Source organism: Camelus bactrianus, chromosome 21 (genome assembly GCF_048773025.1).
Source record: "Camelus bactrianus isolate YW-2024 breed Bactrian camel chromosome 21, ASM4877302v1, whole genome shotgun sequence".
Classification (NCBI taxonomy): Eukaryota; Metazoa; Chordata; class Mammalia; order Artiodactyla; family Camelidae; genus Camelus; species Camelus bactrianus.
The window spans coordinates 8,909,779-8,920,508 of record NC_133559.1 but is presented as its reverse complement, the minus strand read 5'-3'; the positions used below and the strand labels follow the sequence as shown (position 1 = coordinate 8,920,508).

The 10,730-nt window shown below is 56.8% G+C and overlaps 1 protein-coding gene across 1 annotated transcript; it reads left to right on the top strand.

The window, feature by feature from the left end:
- The first annotated feature begins 268 nt into the window (after positions 1 to 268).
- Positions 269 to 10,091, top strand: HDGF (heparin binding growth factor). Its single transcript, XM_010953873.3, has 6 exons — positions 269 to 646; positions 6,784 to 6,860; positions 7,005 to 7,143; positions 7,837 to 8,022; positions 8,308 to 8,528; positions 8,724 to 10,091. The coding sequence occupies exons 1-6, from the start codon at positions 560 to 562 to the stop codon at positions 8,728 to 8,730; spliced, it is 717 nt and encodes a 238-aa protein (XP_010952175.2). The 5' UTR covers positions 269 to 559; the 3' UTR covers positions 8,731 to 10,091.
- Positions 10,092 to 10,730: the final 639 nt, after the last annotated feature.

The following is a 10,730-nucleotide window of genomic DNA, read 5'->3' as shown; positions in this document are numbered from 1 at the left end:
GGCGCCAGCTCCTGCTGGGCGGGCGGGCGGGCGGGCGGGCACCCACCGACAGCGGGCACACAAAGCCTGCTCGGCGTGCTCGGCGATCGGCTCTTCATGCCTGTGTCGCCGCGCGCCGCCAGGCGGCTCCAGGTTGGGCGTCGGGCTGTGACAGGCACGGGGCGTCAAGAAGCTGCACGCATCAAACCGCCACGGGAGGGAGTGCGGAGTTGGGGGAGGAGGAGTGGGAAAGGGAGGAGGGGAGAGGAGGAGTGGGGACCGGGCGGGGGGTGGAGGAAGAGGCCTCGCTCAGAGGAGGGAGCAATTGAATTTCAAACACAAACAACTGCACGAGCGCGCACCCACCGCGCCGGAGCGTTGCCCCCGATCCGCGCCCGCCCCGTCCGTGCGGCGCGCGGGCGGAGACGCCGTGGCCGCGCCGGAGCTCGGGCCGGGGGCCACCATCGAGGCGGGGGCCGCGCGAGGGCCGGAGCGGAGCGGCGCCGCCACCGCCGCACGCGCAAACTTGGGCTCGCGCTTCCCGGCCCGGCGCGGAGCCCGGGGCGCCCGGAGCCCCGCCATGTCGCGATCCAACCGGCAGAAGGAGTACAAATGCGGGGACCTGGTGTTCGCCAAGATGAAGGGCTACCCACACTGGCCGGCCCGGGTGAGCAGCGCGGCCCGTCGCCCCCTATCCCCCTTCAGGCTTGGGTTGCATAACACCCGGGAGGGCACGAGCGCTCCGCGTGGAGGGGGTGGGGGCGAGGCGCGTCGGAGTCCCCCACTCTTTGCTGAGCTCCTCCAAGCCCACCCCCCCGGTTATATAATGGTGGAGGCGGCGGGGGGGGGGGTGGCGCGGCGGCGAACACCTGGCCAGAAGGCGTCCGCGCGTAGTGGCGGGTGCGCGGTGTGGGGATCCGAGGGCGCCGGTCACTTCCCGGCCCCTGGCTCCGCGTGCTCGGTTCCGCCCTCAGCCCCCATACTCCCAGCGGTTTCGGGCGCGCTGCCTGGGTTTGGGCCAGTCATGTAACTCCTCCCAGGCGCCACCGCCACCCCCCTCATGGACCCCCTTAGAGACCCCCAGTTTCTTCACTGATTGGTGCCCCCAGTTCAAACTCTTCTCTTCTTGGACTAAACGGTTGAGAAGGATCTCATCCCAGAAAGAGACAGATAGATGGAGGCGGAGTTTGCGTCTAGAAAACTTTGGTTTGGGGCATCCGTAAGAGATCTAAAGTTGGGAGGGTCGAGGAATGGTCGGGGGGGGGGCGGCAGAAGAGGGGTTCTATCTGGCTTGGAAATTACCCGCTAGTACTCTTCACTCCTTAGCCCCACAAAAATAATTCCTCCATAGGCTGCCAAATCAAATTTGGGGCCGAAGGTGGCAGAGCCCTTGTGGGATTGGTAAATCCAGCCCAGACTGCTTCTTGGTAGAGGTGGGGGCAATCCGACTTTCTTCTCTCCATTTTTGAGACTCTCCCGCCAGAACGGCCCAGTCTGCCATGTGGTTGATTCAGCCCGCCAATATGAGGTGCCCCCCCACCCCAGCACCTGGCCAGGTGGGAGGGTGGGTCGCAAAAGCCCAGACTGGCGCATTCATCATGTTTCCCCTAAGAACTGAGACAGGTGGAGTGAGGTGTTAGTAAGGGAGGGTGCTGAAGAAGGTTGGGGGAAGACACAGCGGGCTGTGCCTCTGGCAGCTTATTTTGGAGTTGGTGTAGAGAGAGGCCTTTGGTATTAGCCCTAGAGTACAGGAGTCCTGCAGAGTGAAAGAAATCCAGGGATAGAGAGGAGTAGAGGGAGGGAGTCTTCTGGCTGAGGGGGCCAAGTGCAGAACTGCCTTGTGGCTGTGGGTTTCTATTCTCCGCGTGAGCCTGTGTCTCTTCATTCTGCTCTGCGCTTAGGAAGTTGTCCCAGGCTCGCCTGGGTCCTGTTCAGAGTGCCCAGACCAGCTTTGGGGCCACTCCGAGAAAATCCAGGAGACCCTTCCTCACTCTGTACCCTCTCCTGAGGAATGTGCCTAATCCCATATGCTGGAAGCCCCTTGTTCCCTCGAATTTATAGATGTCTGGCCTCTGGAATGGGAGTGAAGTACAGCGAGAAGCAGGGCTCTCTCAGCTTCCAGGGCCTTCTAGGGGACTGCGAGCAGGGGTTAGTGTGAGGAAGCAGCCACAGACTGCCTTGTGTGTGCATGTATGTGTGTGGTGTGTGAACACTCGTGTACTTTACCCAGCACCTTTGATCCATCTGGCTTCTTGACCCAAATGCCAAGGGCCTGGTGGGCAGGGCAAGAACTGAACCCAGGTCTCTACTGCTCCTACCTCCTGGGGGTGGGACAAAGTTCAGAGGCTAGGGAGGGGGCTCAGCTGGAATGTGGGTTGCCGGGACCTCTTTCAGGTTGCAGGGAAGAGAGACTTGGTAGGGGGAACACATAGGGACCCACATTGGCCCCTGTGAGGAAGACCTTCAGGTTTCCTGTGGCCTTTGGAGTGGGGGCAGCGCCTGGGACTGGGGATGCCATCCATTTCTTCTTTTCATTCTGGGCCTGCAGGACAGAAGTGTGGGACAGGGAGGCAGAGTCTCTTGCTCTGTTGAGGCCTTACGCTCTAGATAAAGTTAGGGCTGGGGGAGGGAGATCAGACTGGATCCCAAAGAGATAGGACCCCACCCTTTGCCTGTGCTCTGGCTCTAGGTTGTGACAATTGCAGGGAGTGGTACACCCAGGGCTGTTATCTCCCAAATACATTCTACTTGAAAGCCACAAGAACAGACAAATCTAAGTCTCCTCACCATCCTTGGATGCTATCTTAGTCTGTGGGGTGGCCCCTCCTGAGATGGAGGAGGAAGGAGTAGGGGGGCCTTGCTGACTAATAGGCAACCAGAGTCCTCAGCCATGGTGAAGGCTACTGTGTGGATTTTCCTTCCTCAACCCCTGCTTCTGGGGAGGACGGCTGACCCTGGGTGAGACTAGAACAGCCCAGTGCTTAAAGAGTCCAGCCAGAGAGGCCACGTGGTAGGCAAGACCTGCCTGGAAGGATGGTGTGATTCCATCTTAACCTTCTCCTTTCCTCTTCCTCCTCCCTGACTTCCTGGGGGATCTCCAAGCACTTAACAGTTAACCTCCAAGACTCAGGGATTTTCCCCTTAGGTTCCTTCCTCCTTTCTCCACTTCCTATTTCACAGTCCCAGAAAACCTGAGCAGCCAGAGGGCCTCACCCATCTTTCCGCCCTCTGCCCCTCCCCCACACCCAGGCACCACCTTCTCTTTTCTGCCTCTTGGGCTTGCCACACTTTCCTGGCCCCAACTGTCTCCTGCCCCAGATTTTCCGGTTCCTGGGTCAGGCCGGGCCTGGGCCTTGGGTGTGGTGGTCAGAACCCTGGCTGGCAGTCAGTGTGGGCTTAGCCTTCTCTGCTGCCTTTCTACGTGCTGAGTAGGCGCCCCAGGCCTGTATTTGGTCTGAGGCTGGGGGAGAGGTGTTCAGTCCCCTCTCCCCCATTCCTCACTTGGGAACTTCGGATTCCTCTTCAGACCTTCGAGGGTGTCTGTGGGCTCTGGGAGGACGAGACTTCCAGTGCTCAGGCCTGTCTGATAGAACCAGGCAAATGCAGAAGGGCAGGGGAGGGAGTGGATGAACCCTAGCTGGGGAGAGGTAACTCTCCAGGATTCCTGAAATGGCTGAGAAGTAGCAGAGCCCCCTCCCCTGCTGGCCAGTGGAGGAGGTACAGTGGGGTCCCCAGCATTCATCTGGCCCCACCCTGACCCACTTAGGCTTGACTCACTTGTTCTGAGTCACAGCCTGGATATAAAGGCACCGCCTGGGAGACACATGTCTGTATTGGGGGTACAGGCCTCCCCTGAGACCTCATGTCCTTTGCATTGACGAAGAACCGCCCTTCACTTCCAAATGCAAGAAAAGACATTTCCTTTGTAGCTTGAAGGATGAAGAGTCCACTACAGAAGGGATTTCTCCCATTTTGGGGGTAAGGGGTTGGAGATTCCATTAAGTGAAAAGAGCATACTTCTGGCCCTTCCTCCACAGGTACCTGCACTCACGCGGGGAGATGCCCATCTGCCTACTCAGGCCCGTGGCCTCCCTCTTTCATCTAGACCAACCCTTTATTTGGCTGGAAGTCAGCAGGGCGGGTATATCTGGTGTGTCTCGTTCTGTCTATTTTTAATTCCTATCCATTCTTTTGTTTCTCCCCCGCCCCTGAGGCTGGGCAGCTGGTGGCCTCCTGGATCCCCTGTCACAACGTTCAGCTACCTCTCTGAGTTTGCTTCCCACGGGAAAGAGACTGATGGTCAAGGTGCTACTTGGCCTTGTCTGAGCTTAGAGAACCTCGTAACTTCTCTTTCTTCACTTACCCTACCTCCTTTCCTGAGCCTCAGTTTTTCCCCTTTCATCTCATGTTTCCTGCGAGCCTGTTAATGTCCTGGCTCAGGTGTGGGCACTGGAAATGCAGAGCCCAAAGAAGTTTCCAGCGAGGACCCTTAGATCTCCACCTCCCCAGCCCCCAGCCGCAGCCCTGGTGCACAAAGATCTGCTGAGAAGAGGCTGAGGAAAGGGCTTTTGCTATTATTGTCCTATGCCTGTCTCCTGGGATCTCTAAGCCCAGGAGGCTCTCATTTTGCTTTTTGCTTCCCCTTCTGAGAGTGGGGAGCTAGCTGGCAACAGAACCCAGGTGTCCTGGCTGAGGACTGGCTCCTCCCCAGCCCACACCCCAGCTCTGGCTTCCTGAGAAGGGCCCGGCCCTCAGCCCTAGCTGTGGTTTCAGGCACAGCCAGGGACCCAGGTGCCAGACTCCAGGCTTGGGGGTGGGGTGTGTGTTAGTGTCCCCTCCTCCCCAATCTGGAGAGAGGGCCTGGGGGGAGGGGCAGTCACATTCCTGGTTGCTGAGTGGCCCTGGGGGCGGGGTTGGGTTGTCATGGTGATGGGGATCGAGCTGGGGTGGGGGACAGCATGCCTTTCCACCCCCTGTTCTCACACCCTAGCGTCTCCAGGTCGTGGGGAGGGCCCAGTTTGTGCTGGGCCTTCCTGGGGGGAGGGGCTGGACCTCTGTCCCCAGAGGCCACAGGGCAAGGGGGAGGGGCTCAGGAGCCTGAAGACTCCATGTCTGGAGCAAGATGCCCCTCAGACGCTTGCTTGCCCAGGGTTCCACCCCCTCTCTTGGGTGTGTCTCAGCTTATTTCCAACCACCCAGCCTCCCTGTCTCCCCAGGCCCCCAGTCAGGCACTCTCTACTAGTCTCTGTTAATCACTGCCTTGGCCTGTCTGTCTCTTTCCTATCTGCGCCTGGGGCCCCAGTCAACATGGCCACCTGGCCTCTGTCCGGCGGGAAGCCAGGCCCAGGCCGCTGGGGCTGCTGCAAGTGTTGCTGGGAGTTGTAGTCCTCCCCAGCTTCCCCAGCCCAGCTTGGCCTGGGCTTCACGGCCTGATCTGGGAGAGGCTGTCTGGACCACTGCCTTTCACTATTTCTCTGACCTCAGATCTCTGTACCTTCTTCACCACAGCACCCCTCATGGCCCTCAGGACATGTGGGGCAGAGGATCAAGTCAGGAGATCTTATTCTAACATCTAGCCCTCACCAATTTGCCCTTTTGCCCTGTTAATTTGGGCAAATCACTTTTCTTTTCTGGGCCTCAGTTTCCTTGTCTGTAAAATGAGACTGATTACATCGCATGACTTTCAAAGTGTTCCCCAGAAGGCTTTTCTGAAGCTGCTGCTGATGGAGGGATATTGAATAGGCAGCCCCTTGGCCTTACCCTTCCTCTTTAACCAGAGCAGTCTGCTTTTGTCTGTTTCATAGATTTATTCAGCAAATCTTTGTTGTGTACTTACTGTGTGCTAGGGCATGAAAACAGACCTCTCTGATCTCAGGGCAGGCATAGTCCACATAGACATTAATCAAATGATAACATGAAGATCTGTAAAATTGGAATTGTGGAAAGCACTATGAAGCAGAGGTGCTAAGAGAGTTTTATCTGGGAAACGGACCAGGTTGGGAGAGATGAGGAAGATTTCTGGAGGAAGTGATGGTGAGGCTGAGGTTGGAAGGCTGGTCAGGAATTAGTAAGTATAGGAGTCTGAAAGGTCAGTGTGGCCAGAGCAGAAAGCAGAAGGGCAGTGTCCTGGGAGAGGAGGAGGACAGCAAGCATGTATTCGGGATGTACATGCCAAGTCATGGTTACTTAATCCTTACAACCCTGTGGCTTCAGTACCATAACTATCTCGGTTTTACAGATGAGGAGACAAGTTCTGTAAGTTGCCCAAGGTCATACAAGTACAAGTGGTAGCACTGGAATTCAGACATTATGGAGACATTATGGAGGAGAGGTGAATGGGTGGGCCCTAGAGTTCTGAAAAGGTTTCATGCTGGGAGACAAAATGCCCGGTCAACGTTTGGAAAGGCCCCCTCTGCCTGCGATGTGGAGAATGGGCTGTAGTAAGGCTAGAATGGAGACAGAGGAGAGATTGAGGCTGTGGCTTTAGTCCAAGCAAGAAGTGACAGTGGTTGGGCCAAGGTGATGGCAAAGACATGGAACTTTATGGACAGGATCTGTTTCTTGAGCTGTGAAGGAAGGTGGGGGTTGGTAACTCTGGGGTTTCTGCTGGGCTTTTTTATGTCTGACTTCTTTGGAACAAAATTCCACTGCTAAAAATGATTCAGAAATCACCTTGGTGAACTCCTGGGTCCCTCTCAGGTTGACTTTTAACAAAAGTGCCTTAGAGGTCAGCCCCCCACCCCTTGCCCCAAATCTTGACTTTAGGATTCCAGCTCACGCTCACTTTCCTCCTCTTGCTCTCAGATTGATGAGATGCCCGAGGCTGCCGTGAAATCAACAGCAAACAAATACCAAGTCTTTTTTTTCGGGACCCACGAGACGTGAGTGAGGGGGCAGAGGCAGGGAGGGCCACGGGTGGACCACTTTGGGGGAAAGAGTGGTGGTGATGGTAACCCCTCCCTGTCGGGCTACGCAGCTCAGAGGCAGGGAGGGGCTCGAGAGGACAGTCTCCCATCTCTCATCAGGGCATTCCTGGGCCCCAAAGACCTCTTCCCTTACGAGGAGTCCAAGGAGAAGTTTGGCAAGCCCAACAAGAGGAAAGGGTTCAGCGAAGGGCTGTGGGAGATCGAGAACAACCCTACTGTCAAGGCTTCTGGCTACCAGGTGAGCTGCCATCTGCCCCAAAGACCCCCTGGAAAGCAGGTGTGGCCATAGGCTCCGGGAGCCCCGGGCCCACACTCAATGCTTAGCCTTTAGGACTGGGGGGCTGGCTCAGAACCAAACACCAGGGCTTTCAGAGTAGGAGCTCGTTGGGTGGGGGGTGGGGGAGGCCTCCTGCAAGAGGGGAGGAGTGTAGTGTGGGTGTGTGGTGTAGCTGTGGTGAGGGGCAACTCACTAGACAGCGCCTGGGGGGGCGAGAACAGGATGGAGGCGGTAAGTGAGGACTGACTGGCCTTTGGTGGGCCCAGCGTGAGTGTAGGACGTGGCCTTAACTCTTTCCACAAAGGCTTCCAGGAGGAGGTGCTCGTGAGCCGGGCAGGATGAGGCGGGAGGGTGGGGGGCGGGGGTTGGCGGGGAAAGGGTCCCAGCTCCCTTTGGGAGAAGTTGACCCGAGGTTTTGCCTCCTGCTCCAGCCCTCCCCCCTCCTGCACAGAGCCCTGCCTGCCCGGCCAGTGGGTTTACCCCGGGGCTAATCCGACAGAGGTGGGTCTCAAATCACTCGTGAGACTGGGCACCTGGGTGGGGGCGGGGGAGAGGTGGGAGAAGGAAGGAGTGAGTGGCCGAGGGAGGGGCCTTGGGAGGGGGCCCAGCATGGCAGCCGCTGGTGCCACTCAGTCCCTGCTGTCTCCGCCGCAGTCCTCCCAGAAAAAGAGCTGTGTGGAAGAGCCTGAGCCGGAGCCCGAAGCCACCGAGGGTGATGGCGACAAGAAGGGGAATGCTGAGGGTAGCAGTGATGAGGAAGGGAAGCTGGTCATCGATGAGCCGACCAAGGAGAAGAACGAGAAGGGGGCGCTGAAGAGGAGAGCGGGGGACCTGCTGGAGGTAACTGTCCCCTACCTGGGGCCCAGGACCAAGGCTCCCAGTCTGAGGAGAGAGATTACTACTTCTTCAGGGAGTGCCCAGTTTGAGAGACTCAGCCCCTAGTCATGGGGTGTCCCTTGCTAAGAAGATGGGACATGGGAGATATCTCAGCCACCAGAGGGCTGGAGAGGGGTTGTGGGTCTGCCCAGGAAGGAGCCTTGGGGAAAGGAGGGGGAGGCCCGGGTGGGTGGCTGGTGTCCTCCCTCTCCAGTCTCAGCCCACCTCGTCTCTGCCAATCCTGCCTAGGACTCCCCCAAACGTCCCAAGGAGGCAGAAGACCCGGAAGGGGAGGAGAAGGAAGTGGCCACCTTGGAGGGTGAGAGGCCCCTTCCTGTGGAGGCAGAGAACAGCACCCCCTCTGAGCCTGGCTCTGGCCGGGGGCCTCCTCAGGAGGAGGAAGAGGAGGAAGAAGAGGAAGAGGCTGCCAAGGAAGATGCTGAGGCCCCGGGCATCAGAGATCACGAGAGGTGAGTGCGCCCCCTGCCCTGTGGCAGTCGGGCTGGGAGGGCCCAGCCACCTGCTGAGAGGAGGAGGAGGAGGGCCTGTAGCAGTCAGCCTCTCGGGAAGCAGGGTGGGCTCTCCCAGGAGACCTGCACTGGCTGGGGCCTGCCCAGGCCAAGGCCACACCATTAACCCTTCTCCCCTCCAACCCTCCCCCGCAGCCTGTAGCCACCAATGTTTCAAGAGGAGCCCCTGCCCCGTTCCTGCTGCTGTCTGGGTGCTACTGGGGAAACTGGCCATGGCCTGCAAACTGGGAACCCCTTCCCCACCCCAACTCACTCTCCTCTTCCACTCACTCTGCCCCTTCTGAGCTCAGCCCTTGGAGATTGACCTGGATGAGGCAGGCTATTTGGCCCTCACCACCATGTCCCCACACCCCTGTGACCTGAGTCAGGTCCATGTCTTCTGCTCTGTGGGATGAGATGAGGCCATTGTGTCCCTCCCTGCCTGGAGCTGTTCCCCAGGGTATTTGTTGGGGCCTGGCCCGGCTATTTCCATACCTGACACCCCTCCCCTGCTCTCCCAGGCATTCTAGACCTCTGGGTTGGTTGGGATCAGGGCTAGGAGTGGACGGGATGGAGAATTAGCAGCAGGGTGGGCTTCTGGGGTCTGGGAGGGGCAATCTTCAAATTGGGAGGGGGTGGGCAGGAGGATGGCATCTTCTTGAGTTCCTGTCCCTTCCTCCCACACCTACTATCCCAGCTGCCTAGATTCAGGGAAAGTGGGACAGCTTGTAGGGGAGGAGCTCCCTTCCATAAATCCTTGGTGATTGGCAATGCCCATTCTTTTGCCAACCCCAGGTGTTAGGGGAGTTACCTTTTATCACCAGAATATTTGGGGCTTCCAAGTTCTTTGGGCCAAGGACCTGAGATCTGAAGAGTTGATTTCACCCAGTTTAGGTAGGAATGTTGAGGAGTACCCATCCCCCTCTAGGTCTTAAGCCAGGGATGGGATGCCCTGGGGAGACCCTTAGCTGCCCTTTTCCCTCTCCCCACAGTGCTCAAGGCCAGCCTATAGTCACATAACGTCACCCAGACATAAAGGAAAAGACACATTTTTTTAGAAAATGTTTTTAATAAAATAAAATTACAAAAAAAAAAATTTTAAAGACCCCCACCATCCCTTTGTGTGCCCGCCCCCCCACTCTGCTCCTTTCTCCCCCACTGTTGCCCCCATTTCTGAGGTGCACTGGGAGGCTCCCCTTCTGTTTGGGGCTTGATGACTTTTCTTTTTGTAGTTGGGGCTTTGGTGTTCCTTCTGGTGTCATTTTGCATCCACATACCCCCACCTGGTCCCCTCAGTGTTGTCACCAGATCAGATTTGTAACCCACTGAGAGGCCAGAGGGAAGTAAGTGCCCTCTCCCAACCTATTTCTAGTGGTCTCCATGCCTCTCCTCCGTCTCTTGTCTCTCTGCCCTTGCCCCTCCCCTTGGGCTCTGAAGAAAAATTGCTGACTGTAGCTTTGAAAGTTTAGCTCTGAGAACCGTAGATGATTTCAGTTCTAGGAAAATAAAACCCATTGATTACTACATTGGATCTTGACTGATTCTTTGGGGGTATATTGGTAAACTGAAGAGGGGAGTGGGGAAAGGGAATGCAAATGATTTCCAAGTCCACTTCTCAGATTGAGGTAAGGGGTGCCAGTCTTCTCTTCCATTCTCAGGCTGTTAGAAATAACTAAAATTCTACATGAGGGCAAAGTCACAGAATAAACTCTACCATTCATTCTACTTCTGCCCAGCCACTGTTTAACACAATTCCCCCATAAGCACCTGGGAAGTTTTTTTTAAGTTTGATCAAGAACTAGGGTATGAGAGATTGCCAGTATCAGCCACAGCCCTAGATGGCCATGGAAGTGGGGCTGCTGGGGCTGGTTGTAGAAACAGCTTTGACCCTCAAGGGCAAAGCTAGGGATACCTGCCACGGGTAACTGGTGGTGAGGGGTGGGGAGGTTGATAATGTGGAATCCTCCCAGTACTCCTGAGTTAAGTGGAATGGACGGATTAGATCCTCTCAGATTCTTCCAGGCTGACATTTTGTGACTAGACTTTCGACTGGCATTGGAAGGGCCCATGCTTCATCTCTTTAGAAAGCCTGTGACATTCTTTTATCTGCCTTGGCCCCCTCCAGCAGAGAAGGGCAGGCAGGAAGAATACTGGCTATAACCT